This window comes from Leptopilina heterotoma, unplaced genomic scaffold (genome assembly GCF_015476425.1).
Source record: "Leptopilina heterotoma isolate Lh14 unplaced genomic scaffold, ASM1547642v1 Lhet_0, whole genome shotgun sequence".
Taxonomy (NCBI): Eukaryota; Metazoa; Arthropoda; class Insecta; order Hymenoptera; family Figitidae; genus Leptopilina; species Leptopilina heterotoma.
The window spans coordinates 1,107,544-1,127,199 of NW_025110811.1; the positions used below are offsets into that span (position 1 = coordinate 1,107,544).

Below are 19,656 nucleotides of genomic sequence, written 5' to 3' on the forward strand. Positions count from 1 at the left end.
ATTCAGCAAGCAAACCTGTCGATAAACCGTTCCCGTGTTGATGTATACGCGCCATTTTTATTTTTTTAAATTCTATTTTAGTGGACGTTAAATAAATTAGATAAAATTAATTATAAAAAAATGTGACAAACTCTTAAATTTTGAATTTAAAAGTGAAGAAGAATAAATTTCTGACCCCGCGCCGTTTCCATAGTTACAGTTATATATTCACAATGTAGAGACACGAAACGCAGCGATCCATATACATGAAGTTACCAACACACGTTGATCAGCTTTGCTATAGTCGATGCTCCCTTGCTTTCATCTGTTTGCCTTATACCACATTATATAGGGACGTAAAATATTAGTGTTTTTAAGGGTTTCGGTTCGGTTTTTATTTAATCAACACACATTTGGATATTACGAAATGATACAAGGAGAATGAATCAACAACGGGTAGGCATTTTTATAAGATTATTATTATATAATTTTGTAGGTTTTCAAAAAAATGTTTTCTCTCTAAAAATAAAATTCTCACAACACACGAGGCGTCAGTGCTGGCCTCACGCGGTCACATCGATCCTATAACGAACGAATCGGATCTTTTTGTTTTGTTTTCTTTTTTTTCAAATTTGAAATACTTTTTTTTTGTTGTATTGCAACATTTTTGTTAAGAATTTGGAAAATGTTTTATTTTTTTAAATTTTATATACGTATGGAGTGTTTTGGAAATTTTTTACTTCTTCAAGTCAAAAATTTAACAATGTAGATATTTGGAAATGTATGTTTTATTTTTTTTTCTGTAGGTAGTATATTGGCAAAATTGGAAATGTTTTTTGAATTGTCCTTTCGGTAGTATTTATAATTTTTTAAATTAATTTTTAAGTATTTTTTATATTTTTTTTTTTCATTTTTTGCTACTTTGTTGTGTAATTGTAGAGTTTATAACACATCATCGACTTTTACGCCATGTTTCTCCCCCTCTCCATTTTGTTCTGCTTTTTATCGGCGCACAGCTGAATTTGTCTTTTTAAAGTAAACCAATAGAAAGGCTGTATTTTATAGCTTTCTATTTGGTTCTATTTCACTGTAAAACATATATTTGGTTTTAATAAATTTTTATTTGGGAATGTTTTAATCGAAATTTTGTTGAATTCTGCAATTGAGGTTAGAATCATATGAAGGTTGGTATAGTCCAGATTGGTTATTTTACTCATAAATTCATATTTGAACCAGTAAAAGTAAGGATAGCTTTTTTTAAGATGATGCTTGTTTTAAGGTACTAGCTCTTTTGTATTGTAGGTTATGTAATACAAGAATTTCGTATACCGTCAATGTTCCTCTATGCGTCAATTTCTGAAAAGTTCGTTTAGGTTTAAATCCATTTTTAATAGTTCTGTTAAAATTTTTATGAGGCTGAAATCTGTTACGTTTAAAAAGACGAAAAATTAAAAAGAATTTGTTTTCCAAAATCAAATCATTCAGTTATAAAATTGGTTGGAAATTAGTTATATTTTTATCTCTAAAAGCTTTGAATAAAATAGTTTCCAGTATTGAGCGTCGATGCTAACTTCCGTGACATCCAATTTTTTAAAAACCTAAATGTAATTTTTTCTATAATATTCAAGCGTATAGTTCCTGTTTTTATAGATCATCTTAAAAATAATTATAAAAATATGTATCATGTGCTTAGGTTCTAGTGCAATTAGGTTTGAAGGTTAGGTTTGCAATTATAGGTTCTTAAGATTTGGTCTTAAGATTCTTAAACGGTTTTTCGTATAATGTTAGCCAATTAAATAGGTTCATGAAAAAATGGATGTGAGAACCATGAAACGTATTCAATAATTTAGACCCAAATATTTTTTTTCTTACGGGCCAAGAAATAAAATTTAAATCAACTCATAAGCAGGTAGATCACAGATAAGAATTTTATCATTTTTATCAGTCATTTAACTGCTTATTAGTTTATTTTTTGTATTCTTAAAAATTTCAAATAGATCCGCTTTTTCCTCTTTTTTTAACCGTCGGAGTAAAAAGAAATGCTTAATTTAAAGTTAATCTTAAATTCAACACTGTCTGCTCACATGTAAGATCCTCCAGAATCCATTGCGTAAATTCAGCATTGACTATCTTAAATCTTAAAACTGTTGCATTTTTACTCTAAAATATAAAAATCTTACTTTCAGATCACTTTTGACATCGCTTTTCTCTAAAACCTTTTAGAGTAGATATAGTTTTGAATGAATTTTAGCCTTGAGATTATGATTTTAAGTCCTAAAATTGTATATACTTTCGAAATGAAATAGCTTTAAAATAGGCTACTTTTCTATCATTTTTGTTGTTTTAAGATGCAAATGGTTTCAGATCTCTTTTTTTTACGTGTGAATTTAAGATTCTTACGTAATTCTTAATTTTTACCAAGTTAACATAAGACTCTCTTTTCATCTGTGATTTTTTTACCTTTAAATAGAAAAAATCTCCACGTTTTTCCAAAAAATCTACCATACATTTTTTGGAGGATTCAACATTCTTTGCACAGTTTTTCTAAGGATATCAAATTGAGACAAAAAAACGAATCAAAAGTGTTGCGAACCAACGTTTTGATTCGTTGTTTGTCTCAATTTGATATCCTTGAAAAAAAACTGTGTGTTTGTATTCAAACGCTTCGTTGAATTTTAGGACATTCGCTTTGTAATGAGTTTGTGACGTAGCATTCACCATTTTTTCATGTATCATGTCCCAATGTCTAACTTTTCTCTTAAGAAAACAAGTATTAACTTATTGAAAAATATTGCATTTTTGTTACTTTTGGAAGTATGCATTTGTAATAAGTACTTTTTCATTTTAAAACAGAAAGGTAAATTTTGAAAATATTATTCGTTTCGTTTGTATAATTGAAGTTCCCTAGAGAGGAGAACTCGCTTTGGCCAGGTATACTACAGCGCATGCGTACAGCTGCTCTCTAAACTTGATATATTTATGCGGACATATGTATCTCTCTGACGATGAGCAAAAATTTTGCATTTTCTTTTATTTTGATAAATTTTACTTTAAATCTTATGTGATTACAAAAAATCATATTTTTACTCCAAAATATTAAAATGCCTCTATAAAATGACAATTTTTACTTTCTTATCACATGAGAAGGTATTATTTGTTATTATAAACACTTCAGAGGTCACAGATGTAGAAAGTATTTTTATGATTAAAATTTCTAATAGTACAATGCTAAAATCATATTTTAAGAGTAGAAATTTATTAAAATAATAAATCAAATTACTGAAATTGATATTTGAAATTACTTAAAATTGCTATTTGAATATTAACTTGAAACTTGTTTCTAGAAATAGAATAAATAAATGAAGTCTTGCAGAACTATTTGCAAAATTATAAAAATAGTAAAATTACCTACTTTATTCAAAAAATTATTACAAATACTTAAAAATAGAAACAAATACAAAGTAAAGAAGAAGTTATATAGAGTTAAAGGAGTAAAAGTCTTAATTTTGCTTTTTGAAAATTCATTTCCGATCTTACAAAAAAGCTAATGATTAAAATTCGGCCATATTCCAGCGAGATTATTGCGCAGCCGCAAGTAGCATATAGGAAGAATTGCGTAGAATGTGAATATACAATTATTGAACTGTAATACTAAGGCAAGGTTTGTGCAAGAAATTTTCGCCATTTCTACATCTTATGCCCTCTTATAATTTACTTTCAAATGCGCTTTTGTTATTTCTTGCAAAACGGTAGAATTAGCTTGCGAATAGTAAAACTAATCTCTAAATTTGAATCAGTGAATATGTTACCAGCATAATGATAACAAATCATCTAAGAAATGATTTAGTAATAATTTTACCAGCATTCGATGAAATCTTACCAATTGTCTTACAATTACAATTATAATTATGATTTTATGAAGCTGAAGTCCACAAGTATTTTTGAAAACGAAAATGCAAAACTAATTTCACGATTTATTGTATTTTGGTTTTGATTTTTCGATTTTGAAAACGTTGCGGACTTCAGTTCGCACGAAATTGACTAACATTTATTAAAACTAACAAATATTTGTTATAATTTGATAGCAATATTAAGTAGTATTTCACTAATTCGGATTTAGAGACTATAACGTATTTCTCAAAAACGTGCAATATAGATTCAAAAAATGTTTATGTCTGCTACTAAATAACATGGGGCCTTTCTTAAATTGCATAACAGGTTTTGGATATAGGTAGCTGTTTGGGTTATTAGTGTTGGCAATACGAAAACAAGCAGCTGTCGACGTACTGTAGCTTTTTTTCCAAAGTTAATTTTGAAAGGTGAAAATAATTTTCAATTTAGGGAGCAAACAATCTTTCTTTCTTGGAATAGAATTTAAATTTTGAAGTTCTTAGTCTTCGTTATAAATTAAGAAATGGCAACATTTTTAAGACAGCCAATGCTGAATTTACGCAATGGATTTTTGAGGATTTTACATGTAAGCAAATAGTGTTGAATTTAAGATTGATCTTACAGATTAAGCGCATTTCTTGTTATTCTGAAGTTTTGGATTTGTTTTTATATTTTTCCAAAGAAAAAACGAAGTCTGAAAGCTTTCTCATCTTAAAACGAAAATTATCGAAAAGTAGCCTTAAGCTTAAATGTAGATTAAGTCAAGTTTAAGACTTAAAAACTTAAAAATAAATCAATAATTGTATTTATTTAACTAAAAACATTTAATTTAATGCATCATAATCGTTTTTTAATCAGTTTACAACCATATTTTTCAAATTCTCTCTAAATTTGAATTAGTAAAAATGTTTCCTAATTTAAACTAGTGACTGACTTTTTGCTTTCGAATTAGTAAATTTTACTAATAAATTAGTAGAAACTACTATTTATTAGTAAAAATTAATTCAAAAGCAAAAAGTCAGTAGCTAATTAAAACTAGTAAATGAAAGAATAAAAATTCATTTTTTCCCGAAAGGAATAATCTTTAAAGATGTGAATAATATTTAATGAAAAATTTAGGTGTCTTAATTTTTTTATCCTTGAAGGTTATGTTTCAACGTATTTTATTTTATTCAAGATTAGTTTAATATAAGAAAGCAAAGTAGGTATTTAGGCCTTTATTACAAAATAAAAACTGTTTGAACAAAAAGCAAATGTGAAAAAAAATTGTTTTCTCATTATTTTGTCAATAATTATTTAAAATTAGTCTTGTAAACTTTGGCCTAGGTATTTTCGCTTGGTTGTTACATCCCTGACTCTATATTGACTCAAAATATAAGTTCGTTTTTAACGTATAGCAAATTGAAAATTTTAACTTCTTTCCGTATCTGATATTTTCCTCTATTCACCTATTAGAAACAGTATTTTACCAAGGGCCTAAAATTCCCCTACTTTCTAGCAAAGTCCTTTTACTATAACTATAGAAAAGTAAAAGTCTAGAAAAGCAAAGTCAATTTCTACCCGATTTTAAGATTCATGGTTATGCCACAGAGCCTATATGGAAATCCTAGAAAACCTGAAAATAGTATGGAATTTAAAAAAAATACTGAAATTTTGCCTTTTTTTTAAAGATTTTTGAGAAAATTTTATTCTAGTAATAGTTTAGGACCAGTAAAAAATTTTATGACCAACAATTGTTTGTAAATAGAAGATAAAGTTTATCAGAAAATAATTTTTCATCTTCTGCTGATTATCGGCTGTGCGTTACTTTTAATTATATTGTGAATTAAATTAATTTTAAAGTCCCAGTTATTAATCTGAATTGTTCTAGTAATAGTTTAGGACCAGGAAAATATTTATTGACTGACTATTGTTACTAAACAGAAGATAAAGTTCGCCGAAAAATAATTTTTCATCTTCTGCTGATTATCGGCTGTGCCCAGTAAACGAAAACTAATTGAAATGAATTAAAAAGAATTCACAAAGAGCTTTCGTGAATCCCGCTTTGTGACAAATACGAATTGGAGCCATGATGCAATTTTCCTGAATTCGTGAAACTGTATTGAACTTCCGAACCTTCTATCCGTACCAATTCACTGGACAAGTTTTGAGCCTTTAATTTTTTTCAATTCGTTAGCACGAATTCAATGCATTCCTTGGCCATTTCTTTCGAATGCGAATTCGTTTGGACAAATTGGTACATATTGAATTAAATTCAATTGAATATACAAAGAGCTTGAGTGAATCCCGCTTTGTGACAAATACGAATTGGAGCCTACCAAAAATGTTAATTCGTTTCAATTCATTTGAATTAGTTTTTTTTTACTGGGTGGTTACTTTTTATGAATTGTGAATTAAATTAATTTTTATGACTTAGATAATTATTGAAATTGTTCTAGCAATAGTTTGGGACTAGTAATTAATTTTTTTTTTTTTTTTTTTGAATCTCATTGCCATATAAAAATCTCTACGGAAGAAAAATTTTTGGTTTTTAATTCTTATATTAGTTTTTGGTATTTGGAAATTTAAAAAAATTTTAGAGTTAAAGCTGTGTTATTAGGGTAGAAATTTTTTTTATATTTTGACTGGAATTTCATAAGTATTGATCTGGAAACCATGGAAAAAGACTGGAATTTTATATTTATCATTTTGTGGCAACCATGAGATTTTTAAATAAGACTGAAGAAATTTTTAAGGATATCTGGAATGTGGACGAATATCGGTAAAAATGTTTTGCAAACAAAAGGAAAGGAAAATTTTTAATAAGAATTTTTTTTCTAATAGTTGAGAAATATCTTTCTTGTGCAAATTCTCTGATTAATATAAAGAAATTTGTTTTTATTTTGAATGTGTAGTTACCAAATTTAGTGAGTGCTTCAGGCATAAAGAAATGTTGACTCGTGTCTGAATATACCTTGAAAGATGTTCGTGCTATAAATAGCTGCGCGCACCCCCTCAGCGTTTTCAGAGACGCCATCTCGTACCAGCATTTTGTACTCAAGCTCCTCTCTATTATTCTATACCTTGCTTCTCTCTTACTGTCATATTTTATGCCGACATGTTGGTGAAATTAGTTTAATGACGATCTCAAAATTATTACTTAGTTTATTCTTTTTTTTCTAAATATTATAGTTTTAATAGTGTTCAAGACTGAATAAGCTGTGAAAATAGAAGTTAGTCACACGTGCTTTTGGAGAAATTATTTTCGATTATTTTCTGAATGGTGAGTTTTTGACGTTAGTAACTATAGGTTAAGAGGTTAGGTTACAGTTTAGCATTGAAGTCAGATTTGGTTTTTTTGTACCAAAGCCTTTAAATTCTGAATTGTTGTATAATTCATCTTTACTTTTTTTTATAAATTCTAATATTCACGGAGTACAAAGTTTCAGACGTAAAATTTTCAGCTAAATGTTGTAATAGATTTTTGGAATATTATGTGGTAATATTTCGGTAAGGTCAGTGCAATATTCACTATACAGTACTATGGCAATATTGCTGCAAGTTTCGGTTACTGTAGTATTCGTAACTTACTATAACAACCATTACTTACTGCACTGTAAGGAGAAAGTGCCGATTTCAGCTATTAAAATGGAACTAAATGACAAAATACCAAAAATCGGTTCCAAATTGAAACTTATCTTTTTACTGTATACAATGTCGGTTATTTACTATAACATTCATTATTTACTGCAATATCCATTACTTCACAGCAAAAAGATGATTATCAATTTAGAACCGATTTTGAACATTAAATCGTCATTTGGTTCCATTTTAATCCCTGAAATTATCTCTAATTTGGCACTTTCTTTGTACAGCGATTGCTATTGCTGTTTTTGGCATTAAACTGAAAGTAACTTTCAAGAGCCACCAGTGGTGCTCATTATGATGGAATTAAACTTACTTTTAATCGTATTAAAATTAAATCGATTAGAGGTTTCAAATTAAGAATTTCGTGCCACTGATAAATTCCTAATGGGAATTACGGTCAGTAAGTGCCAAAAACGGTCTATATTCAGGGTGGTCACATGTCAGCAAAGTCAGTTAACTTGAAAGTATCAAATTGCAACGATACCTAAAATATGGATCAAATCATAAACAAATTAAAATTTTTGCTATTAATTCAATCTATTTTCGGTATCAATTTGATACTTTCAAGAAAACTGAATGTCAGCACTGTTAACTGAATAGTAACAAATTGCAACGAATTGACACCAAAAATGTTGATTGAATAAAAAATTAATCTAAATTTTTGGCATCAGTTTAATCCACTTTCTAGCAGTTTTCTTGAAAGTATCAAATTTATAAATTTTATACTTTCAAGAAAACTGTGAGGGAAATGTTAGGGAAATTGGTAAACCGAATTTTGTGACCACCCTGACAGTAGTTACTGAAATATTCGCAACTTACTGTTATAAGGCCCCGGCCAATGAAAACGTTGCTAAGTAATATCAAGATAATGTGACATCAGAATGAAGAATCGAAAAAAATGTGCGCAGTAGTTTTCTTTGACATTCGTGATTGCGCAATAAGTCGCATCCGCCCTAGTGGTGACGGAGAAAATGTAGGAAAATCAATATTATCTTAATATTACTTTATAATACTCTCGTTGAACGGATACTTTATATTCAGGTAACGTCATTCATACTCGATCGGAACCAATAGTCGATCGATTGATAGGCACAATTAATAATTAATAGTTCAAATGAATGAGTATAAAAAGAAGTTATAATATTCAAAAGTAATATAAGTATTTATGATTATGATCTCTTTATGATGATAATGATAAAACTCTTTCTCATAATAATAAAACTCTTTATAAAAATTCTATTGAACTTTGAATTATTTTTTATCTACTGTTTAACTATTGGTTCCAATTTCCAATCGAGAGGTGCCGTTACCGTACTTAACATTTTAGATTTAATATATCTAATTTATTATAAATTAATAGTTGAAATATTTACGTTTGTAATTTTGCTCTGTGCGTTATATTTATCAATCAGTTTTTATGCATATAAGCATTCCTGAAAAGGCAAAAGAAAAATCTCTCGGCAAATATTAATAGTACTAAAAATATTCTGCATTATGATGATCATCATATAGGAAAGAAATTTTATTTTCAAAATTTAAGAAACAGATTATTAAAATTTCGAGCTATTCGATGTCAGCTGCAAAATATTAATAGTGTCACTAGTAAAATGTCACAGCGAAAAGAAAAAAAGTTGATAGTAAGTTAACATTTTTGCTGTGACATTTTACTAGTGACACTATTAACATTTTGTAACAGACACAGTATAGCACAAGTTTAATAATCTGTTTATTAAACTTTGAAGTAAAATTTCTTTCCTTGTAGTTATAATCAGTCATTTTTATCATCAAGAGCCTTCTGTCACACAAAATGGCGCACCTCAATAATGCTTGCTTGGGAAAAGTACGTGAAAAGCTAACATAACCTTAAAATATATTACAAACTCAGACAATAACTTTCCAATCCTATTTTTCTTATTGTCATACCACCGTAGAAATTCTCTTAGTCTAATTACAAATCATGCATAATTTGCCAATATCAGTTACCTTTTTTTTTTATTTGTAAAATTTAGGCGTGAATTTATTTTTGTCAGCAAATTTTAACATTTTCTTGTCATACAATCCACTCTATACGTATATATTAGGGTGATTCTCTCAAAAAGGACAAATCAACCTTGGATTCTTCCAAAATATTAAAATTAAATTAAATTTTTACACTTTTAAAAATCAGACTCCAACTTTATAAAGATTGAAAATTAGTTTTAATCTCGAAAAGTGTGAAAAACTTTGATTTGATTGGATTCATTGAAAAATTTAAACCAATGAAATTGAAGTATTCATACTTTGCGAGATTCAATCTTTCATAGTTATTTAAAAAGTATCAAATTACAACGAACTGAAACTAAAAATGTGGATCAAATCTCAAAAATTGATCAGGCATCAATTATCAATTTAATCCACTTTTAATATAATTTTGATATTTTCAAGAAGACTGCGTTTTGGTGTAAAATTAGGGTCAGAACTGCTACTGGATCTTGCATCAAAGCGTTTAATTTGAATTAAAATTATTTTTGAATAAAAAACACGTAAAATGAGTGATTTGTGGCCTTTTTGAAAGAATCACCCATTAAGTATTAAAAATTCAAGTTTATACAAGTTGAATATAAAAGGAATTTTTACTTTCAAGCGATTGAAATTTAAATTTCTCTATCTGTATTTTTTTCTTTACTATATAGACAAATAAAGAGGAGATAACATTCTCTTTAACTAGGGAATAAACAGTATTTTTGAGAACTGAAATATTGGAACTGAAATTTAATACGTTCTTTAATTATTATTTTTTTTATTGTAAAATTCTAAATTGAATTTACTAAAATTATATTTTTTATAGGTTTATTTTTCTTCGTTTTTTTGTATGTGTAAAATTAAGGATCAACGCGTAGGATAAAATTTCAGATTAATCTGTAGATGTTGTTCTTGAGATGAATAATATTTTGGAACAAATAAAGATTTTTTTTTAAGGCTTTTTGAAAGCCTTTAATCTTTGATCATTTTTGATAGTTGATCTTATTTGATCGTTTATCATAAATTATCAAATTTGTAATAAAATAAAATCTTGCTTGTAATAAAATTTTAAGATTGGACCAATTTTTACAGATGGTTTAGAGATTTTAACGCACTAATGCTGTCAGCGATATTGACATTTTTTTCTAAATGCTACATGAAGAAAAAAATCTAGCTTTTACAGGCATACGAGCATGATATATTGATATCAATTTGAGGCAATTTTAATTTTAACAGATAGTATATGTTAATCTGCATATTGTGTTTTTATGAAAGAAGCTTAATGGGACTGAGGTCCGCAGCGTTTTTGAAAACGAAAATTCAGAAAAGAATATTTTTCAAGTTAAATATGAGTCAATTTTTAAGAAATGAAGTGTTGCACAAGGGAGCAATTCCACGCCAAGTGATCATAAGAATTTTCGATGATTTTAGCAATATTAAAAATACTTTCAGAATTTGTTCCTTTTTATACATGGAATAAAAGTGTATAAAAGTTTTTTTTAAATTTTCAAAATTTTTTGAGTTACCTCTTACTCAAAATTTTGGTCGGTTTTTCAAAAAATGCACATAACTTTTTTTCTTGTTAACCGATTAAGATAATTTTTTTGGAAAATACTCATAATAAGAAGTACTTTAAAGAAAAAAAATAAAATTTAATAAAAAATTTTTTTTTGCCCGAAAAAAATTTCAAAAAATTTTTTGAATTCAAATTTTGAAAAAAATATATCTTCGATTTGAAAAGTTTTTTTTGGTAAATATTGTCAATTAAGTAAAGAATACTTCCTGTAAATTTAATTATGGGACAAAAATAACTTTACGAGAAAAAAAATAAAGTGTGCAGCGCGGCGTGCCGGGACTTGTGCATGTATTCACTTATGGCTGCGCAAGTTTCGTTTCAAATCACTCTAATAGGTCACAATTCTTTACCAAAACGCTTTTTCTTTTTTATAAATCTTCGTAATTAAATTCTCTATCAATCTCTTGAGCCTTATTTTTGAATTTTTGTTTTTAAACATTTTTTAAATAACAATAAGTATTAAAAAAATCATAAAATCGTAAAATATATTTTTTTAGTTTTATTAATTAAGAAAATTAATCAAAAAACCTATTAAAATAATTTTTAATTGATAAAAAATAAAAAATTATTTAGTTAAAAATTGTTATACAATAAAAAGTTATTATTTTGTCATAAACTGTACTTAGGGTTAAAAATTTATATTTTTTCTGAATTGTGCAATTTTTCATAAGTAAAGTATTCAAGTATAAAAGAAAAACTAAAAATTTATTATTTAACCCTTGTTTAAACAGTTTATAATTTTCAATTTTTCAATTAATTGTTTAGAAAAAATTAGAAATTTCTAACCCAAATGAAGCTTATGAAAAAATGAAAAAAGTACATAAGAAACAAATATAAATTTCTTACCCTAAGTATAAATAGTTTATGAAAAAATAACAACAATTAATTGTTTAAACAATGTTTTAATAAATAATTGTTTTTTTATCATCAGTAGATATATTACTCATGAAAAATTGTACAATTGAGAAGAAACTAGTAATTTCTAGGCCTAAGTATACAGTTTATAAAAAATAACAACAATTAATTAATTAAAAAGTGTTTAATTAATTTATTTTTTATCAATCAAACATTATTTTAATAGGTTTTTTAAATAATTTTCTTAATCAATAAAACTAAAAAAAATATATTTTACGATTTTATGATTTTTTTAATACTCATTGTTATTTAAAAAATGTTTAAAACAAAAATTCAAAAATAAGGCTCGAGAGATTGATAGAGAATTTAATTACGAAGATTTATAAAAAAGAAAAAGCGTTTTGGTAAAGAATTGTGACCTATAGTGTGATTTGAAACGAAACTTGCGCGGCCATAAGTGAATACATGCACAAGTCCCGGCACGCCGCGCTGCACACTTTATTTTTTTTCTCGTAAAGTTATTTTTGTCCCATAATTAAATTTACAGGAAGTATTCTTTACTTAATTGACAATATTTACCAAAAAAAATTTTTCAAATCGAAGATATATTTTTTTCAAAATTTGAATTCAAAAAATTTTTTGAAATTTTTTTCGGGCAAAAAAAAATTTTTTATTAAATTTTATTTTTTTTCTTTAAAGTACTTCTTATTATGAGTATTTTCCAAAAAAAATTATCTTAATCGGTTAACAAGAAAAAAAGTTATGTGCATTTTTTGAAAAACCGACCAAAATTTTGAGTAAGAGGTAACTTAAAAAATTTTGAAAATTTAAAAAAAACTTTTATACACTTTTATTCTATGTATAAAAAGGAACAAATTCTGAAAGTATTTTTAATATTGCTAAAATCATCGAAAATTCTTATGATCACTTGGCGTGGAATTGCTCAAGGATAACATGCTTGAAAGCAAAATAAAATAGCTTTAATTTTTAATTTTTATTTTCAAAAACATTGCGAAGTTCGGTCTCGGTTTTTTTCTAGCATGAATGATGTACTAAAAGAATGTCAGAATTTATGCATTAACAGTGAGTAAATAGCACGCTAAAAAGTCAAATTTTTGTTCTTAACACCAAAGACAGCTGTAGAAGGCAGAAAATGATGCCAGAAAAAGCTAGATTTTTGTCTCCATGTAAAATTATTCGTATGTGACATAAGAGTGGGAAAGATTTTAGCACTTGAGTGAATTAATTATGATTTTTATCATTGCAAGGAATTTATCGACCGAATTTTTATTTTTATTGCTTTTAATTAATGTATACAATGTGGACACTACATAAAAACAAATATCATCAGTTTTGAAATTTTGGGCTATAAAAGCGACATCGTGAAACTTTGAAAATACGGATTATAACCGCTATACTTTTCTTCTTTTCTTTTGAAAAATAATCTTAGGAGAGTGGAACATGAATCAGATGGAAAATTTGACCGAAAATAGTACGAAAATAGTATAGTATAAACGATAAATTGGTATTAAAAAGATGCATGTGTGTAGTACTAACTTTATTAGCACCACGACATTTCTTTCATTGTTTTCACTGTAAAAAATAATGCAATTTTTTTTATCTATCACAACACTGCGTAAATTTAGAGCGACAGTAAGTCGTTAATATAAGAATAAGAGCTTGATATTTTTGTGTAAAATATTCAAAAACAAAAGTGTAACGAGTGTTAGGCCCTGGTTCATAAAAGTATCTTAAGAATGTCTATTTTCGGTTTACTGGGTAAAAATTAAAAGTGACATTCCTGTGTATAAAAAAGATAAACATGAATCCAGAAGAAGGAAATAGCGATTTGAACTTTTCTAAATTTAGCGGAATATTTCACCTAATTTGAAAGGAGCAATTATAGTGTTTTTAGTTTCAATGTTGAATTTTATTATAGCTTCGCCTAAATGTGACTCAATTTGATACTTTCAAGAAAACTCTGATATTAATGATTCAAAAACTTTAAAACTGTTGTACCTTTTGTTTCGGAGTGTCACAAATATGGCGTGAAAATTGGGAAATTTTCAAAACGTTCTAGTGTTTACTTCCACAACCTATTTTATTGTTGTTGTTTTCAAATTGATCTGAACATGATGTTTATAACATTTTTTTGAAAAGACACCTATTGGAGATATGGCTCTGGTATCAGGCAAGATTTTTAATGGTTTATGATCCATTTGATGTTTTTAGGGTTAAATTTAAAAATGATAATTATTTAACGAAACTATTAAAGTTCTTGTTTAACTAACCTCTGTGTGAACCTAGGGAAAGTTTCACTAATAAAATAAATGTGATGCTCCGCGGTGAAAGGTACCTTACTCGGAAAAAATTTTATGTTATGATTCTTCATTTTAAAGTATTAATACACCAAAAAAAGGACAAACTTTCGGTGTTTAAAAACTAATGATATTTAAATATTTACTACATCGAAAATATTCCAGAAGAGTTACTTTTGGTTTGACAAAATAATGTTTCTTAATAAGAACGATTAAACATAACCTAAAATTTTTTGTCGCGTAAGGTACCTCTCATCGTGAAGCTATTTTTTTTTAAACATTCACTCTAAATTTGAATCAGTGTAAATACGATAAAGAAATAGTGAAATGCGCTTAATTCTTAGTCATTCTCGAGGGAAGGGTTTTTATTTGTTTTTATTAGTGAATTGTGACTAATTGTCAGTAAAAATCCACTGTTTGTTTCAGTGGAATTTTTCAGTAAAATTTCACTGATTGGCAATAAGTTTTAAAAGTTAGTACTAATCATTAAAAATTTGTAATGAGGCTAAAGTTCGCAATGCTTTTTAATGCCAAGAAGCATTTTTTTTATACTAAATCAACTAGTTGATCATTCACTGATTCAAATTTAAAGCGTTGAGCAAACAAATGTAACGCTTCGAAGAAAGGTATACCTAAGAAGGAAATCATGTTTCTTCTTCGTTTTTACCTTCATTTAAAGTTTAATTTAAAACTAAAATCAGTTTTTATGAACTATTTTAGATCAAAAAGACAAGATCAGTTGATGTAAATCCTCTTCGTGTATTTTTATTTCAAAAATTAAAAACATAACCTAAAATTATCCGCTTCTTTAGTACCTTTCTTCGAAGGCGTCACAAATAATGTTTGAAATTAAGTCCCTTAGTTAGGTGCACACAGAAAATGATGCACTTGAAAAAATAGATTTTCTTTTAAAGTGCATTTACCATTGAGAAAAATTTAATTTACATTAAAGTGCAAAAAATCGGTTATAATTATATAATATAATACTTACGTGATTAAAAATAGAGTAAAGTTACTTTATAAGAAAAATTAAAAAAAAAAAAAGTTTCGCGAATAGTAAAAAATATCAATGATTGCAAGTACTTACTAGCTTATTTGCAATTCCAGGGCCATAACTCGAAATACTTCGAAGGGACTTCTTTGAATACATCTGCTCAACCCAAAACTAACGCTCCAAATTTTGAAAGGAAGGGATTATGAAATGAAGGTATTATAGGTCCACTTGATTTCGCGTGAGAGACACGTTCAATAATCAATAACAGTAGAAATATTTGATAATTTTCAAATCCTACTTTGAAAAAAAAGCAATTCTGACAGTTGGTTATTCCAAAAAGTCATTAAATAGAAGAAGAGGAAGAGAAGAAGAAGAAGAAGAAGAAAGAGGAAAAAGAAGCTTTAAATCTTTGAAGAACGTGTGGTTTATGAAACCCTGTCTGTCAAGGAATTTTTCAGTGCAATATTAAATTGATAACTTACAATAATGTGAAAGGTTAGTTCTTCAGGTTTTCTTCATCAATTGATTTTAAATGTTTTAACCGTTATTACTAACACGTTACGTTTTTTTAAATATTTGATTCATTTATTTAAATCGTAATTCAATTTAGAGTTCCATTCATAATTTAGTAAAAAAGTACATTTATCGTTTTTACAAATTATCTTCATTAGTAAACTGATGAATAGATGCATTCAAATTTAGTAAATCATAATTTCTGTAAATTCTTACCTCAAAATAAGACAGTGGTTTATTTGCTGAAACCGCTGAAACAGTGATCAGTAGAATTTGAGTAAGAATTATGGAATCATTTTTTGAATTTTTATTTTTGACATTATTTTGCACGATTTTAATACTATAAATTACTTTATAAAAAATATTTAACGTATACGTAAAGTAATACTTAGTTAAGAAGAAATTTCTCTGTTATATGAAAAACCCACTCAAAAAAAAATTATATTCGAATTACTCTTATTTTGTTGTAGAAAGCTTATTTTTAGGTTATTCTAAATAAGTTTCTATTTTAATTTATTCTCAGTAAAATATTTATTTGATTTAAATAAACATTTGTGACACGTGGTGAAGAAAGAGGGCTAAGAATCGAACATAACCTAAAATATTTTGTCGCTCTTTCTTCAGAGCGTGTTACATTTAATACTCGACTAAAGAAATTATTTAGTTGAACCAAATAAAGGTCCAATTAAGGCAATGCCTTTATTTGGTTAATTTAATCAAAATTCGATTATTTTGAATACATTTTTTTCCTGGGTGTGAAAAGACCTTTAAAGGAGATAAAAAAAATTATCTCTTGGTTTTTGACAGTTCATTACTTTTATGAAATTTCTTTTTTCTAAAAAATATTCACATTTTGTAATCAGGAAAGAAAACTGGAATTTTTTTTAAACGTAGAAATGAGATGAAATTTAAGAAAGAAATTTCGAGTATAAAAATGAGATTAAATTTTTCTAGTTTCGAAAAAAATCAATTATTTAAATAGATTTTTAGAAAATTCTTCGCAAGAATTCAATTATGTTTATAAATAATAAAATTCTTTTCACGAATTCAATTCTTTAAAAAAATTCGTAATAAAATTCGTTGCAAGAATTCAATTATTTTCATAAATAACAAAACTTATCGCAGAATTTCAATTATTTCTTTAAACAATTTTAAATAAAATAATAGAAGATTGCATTTATTCCTAATTTTTGTTTTAAATTCGCCGAAAGAATTCAATTATTTTTTAAAATTGTGATAGAATTCTTCATAAAAATTCGATTTTAAGAATAATATTCAATTATTTAATCAATTATTTATTATTGTATTGAAATAATTGAATTCTCGAAAAATTTTCTACTAAAAATTGATTAAAAAATTATTTCACTTAAAATTTTAAATTATAATTGAATATTAAAAGCATTATAGCGTAATTTTTCGAAATAATTGAATTTTGCAAAGAATTTTATTACTTTTAAAAATAATTGAATTTCTGAGAAAGAATTTTACTACTTTTGAAAATAATTGAAATTTCAGCAAGAATTTTTATTAAAATTTCTTAAAGTAATTGAATTTCGGCTAAGAATTTTGGTATTTATAAGGATAATTGAAATATTAAAAAAAATTTTATTTAAATTTCTCAATATAATTGAATTTCTGCGAAAAATTTTATTAATTTTGAAAATAATTGAATATCTGGGAAGAATTTTAATATTTATAAAGATAATTGAAATCTTGAAAAGAACTTTATTAAAATTTCTTAAAATAATTAAATTTCTGCGAAGAATTTTGTTACTTATGACAATAATTGAATTTTGCAAAGAATTTTATTAAAATTTCTGAAAGTAATTAAATTTCTGTGAAGAATTTTTACATTTATCAAGATAATTGAATTCCTGCAAAGAATTTTACTATTTTTGAAAATATTTAAATATTTTGAAATATTGTAAAGAATTTTATTTAAATTTTGGAAAATAATTGAATTTCGGCTACGAACTTTGTTACTTATGACAATAATTGAAATATTCAAAAGAATTTTGTTCAAACTTTTGAAAATAATTGAATTTTTGCAAAGACTTTTTGAAAATAATTGTATTTCTCGGAAGAATTTATGATATTTATAAAGATAATTGAAATCTTGAAAAGAACTTTATTAAAATTTCTTTAAATAATTAAATTTCTGCGAAGAATTTTATTACTTTTGACAATTTTGTTTTTCTTTCTACAAAAATGGAATTTTCCTTTTATTTCGACTAGAAGTATTTCAAGTTTTCATCCCTGATTACAATTTATTTAAATATTTTAATTTTAAGTATATATATTTAAAAAAAAAAGAAAAAACAATGAAGGAAAAAGGAAAGAAGAAAAAGAAAAATTTGATATAATTTCACAGAATATTATGGACGGAATTAGAGGAATCCTGTGACATTAAATTTTAATCGTCTTTGGTGAAATGGAGACAAAAATTGACATACTTCCTTCAAACGAATCAAAAAAAATTTCCACAGTGTTGACCACGGATTTAGATATTATAACAAAGGAAAGAGAGGAAGAATTATTAAATGATGATGAGGATATTGATGAAGACGGAGCACTATCCGATGACAGTTTACGTTTGAAATTGTCCGATGACGATGAAGTTGAACAGGACGATGTTGATTCAACTGAATGTTCTTATAAACAACTAAAGGAAGAAGAATCTAATGAGGGTAAGATTGTTTATCATGTTTCATGATTAAAAGGAACAAAGAATATTATTGTCATTATAATCATCGTTAATATTTTTAATTATTATCATTTGTCTACATGTTTCGTGAATTTTTTTTTAATACAAACTTGACAATATATTTTAATGCATATATTTATATTTTCTACGTTATTTTGTGTGTGAAAATATTAATTTATATTCAAAAATCATTATTTTCGAAAATTGAGTTATTTTTTAATAGTATTTTTTTATAACGGGACTAATTGGTGTGTCGTGGCATTATATTTAATTAAGTTCCATAGAGACCTGAAGGTCTTGAAAATATTTCAGTTCTTCAAAAATGATTTTGATCTGTGCTTTAATACTGCGTATGGAGTATAATATTGCAGACGGGAAAAATTATTCTCTTTTTTCAAAATTCTTGTTTTTTTGCTGAAAAATTACTTAAATCTTGGCATTTTTTTCAGTCACTGAAAGATGAAAAGAATAGTTCTTTTAGGAACAGTATATTTTTTCTTGGAATATATTTTGAGGGATCACAATGAGACCCCTTTTTTCTTTTTGTCCCTTTTTTATCTTCTAAAATTCAGAAAATTGACTAAAATAATTGCCTTTTTTCCCTATTTTCCCCTTAAATTTATAAAATTGCTAAAAATACCTAAAATCATCATTATTTCGACCCTTTTTTTGTTGACAAGAAATTACATTAATTGTAATTTTTCTGTTAGGAAAAAATAACTAAAAAGTTATTCTTAAAAAAAATTTTACTTTTTGCAAACTTTGGAAAAATTTTAGTTTTTTGAAACTTTTTCATTAAATTATTTTCTCGAAGTTTTTAAAATTGGAAATTTTTTTTACTAGGTAACAATTATTTAGTAACTTTTACTAAAATAAATAAAAATCCCAAATCGTTTGGAATTTCTGTCAACTTTTACTATTCAGAAGAAAATTTTACTGAATTCAAAGTATATTTTACTTATTATTATTATTAAAATTTACCTTGAATATTATAAATTACTCTGAAAATTACAATTTTTTATTTAGACAATTTTACTATTTTCAATGTTAATTTTTGTATATATAAATTAACATTTTTATACAGTAATAACATTTTTCCTCGAAAATATTACAATTAACTATTAAAATTTGTTATTTCCACAGTAAATTTTATTATTTATGAAGTAAATTTTTCTTTTTTTATAAAAATAAAAATTTT

At 26.1% G+C, this 19,656-nt stretch overlaps 1 protein-coding gene across 9 annotated transcripts in view; it reads left to right on the forward strand.

Moving 5' to 3' along the window:
* LOC122508403 (activating transcription factor 7-interacting protein 1) overlaps positions 1-19,656 on the forward strand; it is a 59,674-nt gene that overhangs the window by 16,526 nt on the left and 23,492 nt on the right. For 4 of the 9 annotated variants that reach the window (XM_043621834.1, XM_043621752.1, XM_043622077.1 and 1 more), the window contains exons 3-4: positions 15,355-15,736; positions 18,126-18,441. The exons of 3 other annotated variants lie outside the window; for them this stretch is intronic. In XM_043621834.1, the coding sequence (XP_043477769.1) occupies positions 18,186-18,441 (256 nt within the window). In that variant the 5' untranslated portion in view covers positions 15,355-15,736; positions 18,126-18,185. Of the gene's footprint in view, positions 1-3; positions 436-15,354; positions 15,737-18,125; positions 18,442-19,656 lie in introns of those variants that run through there. 2 more of the 9 variants (XM_043621998.1, XM_043622364.1) reach the window with 2 other exon arrangements.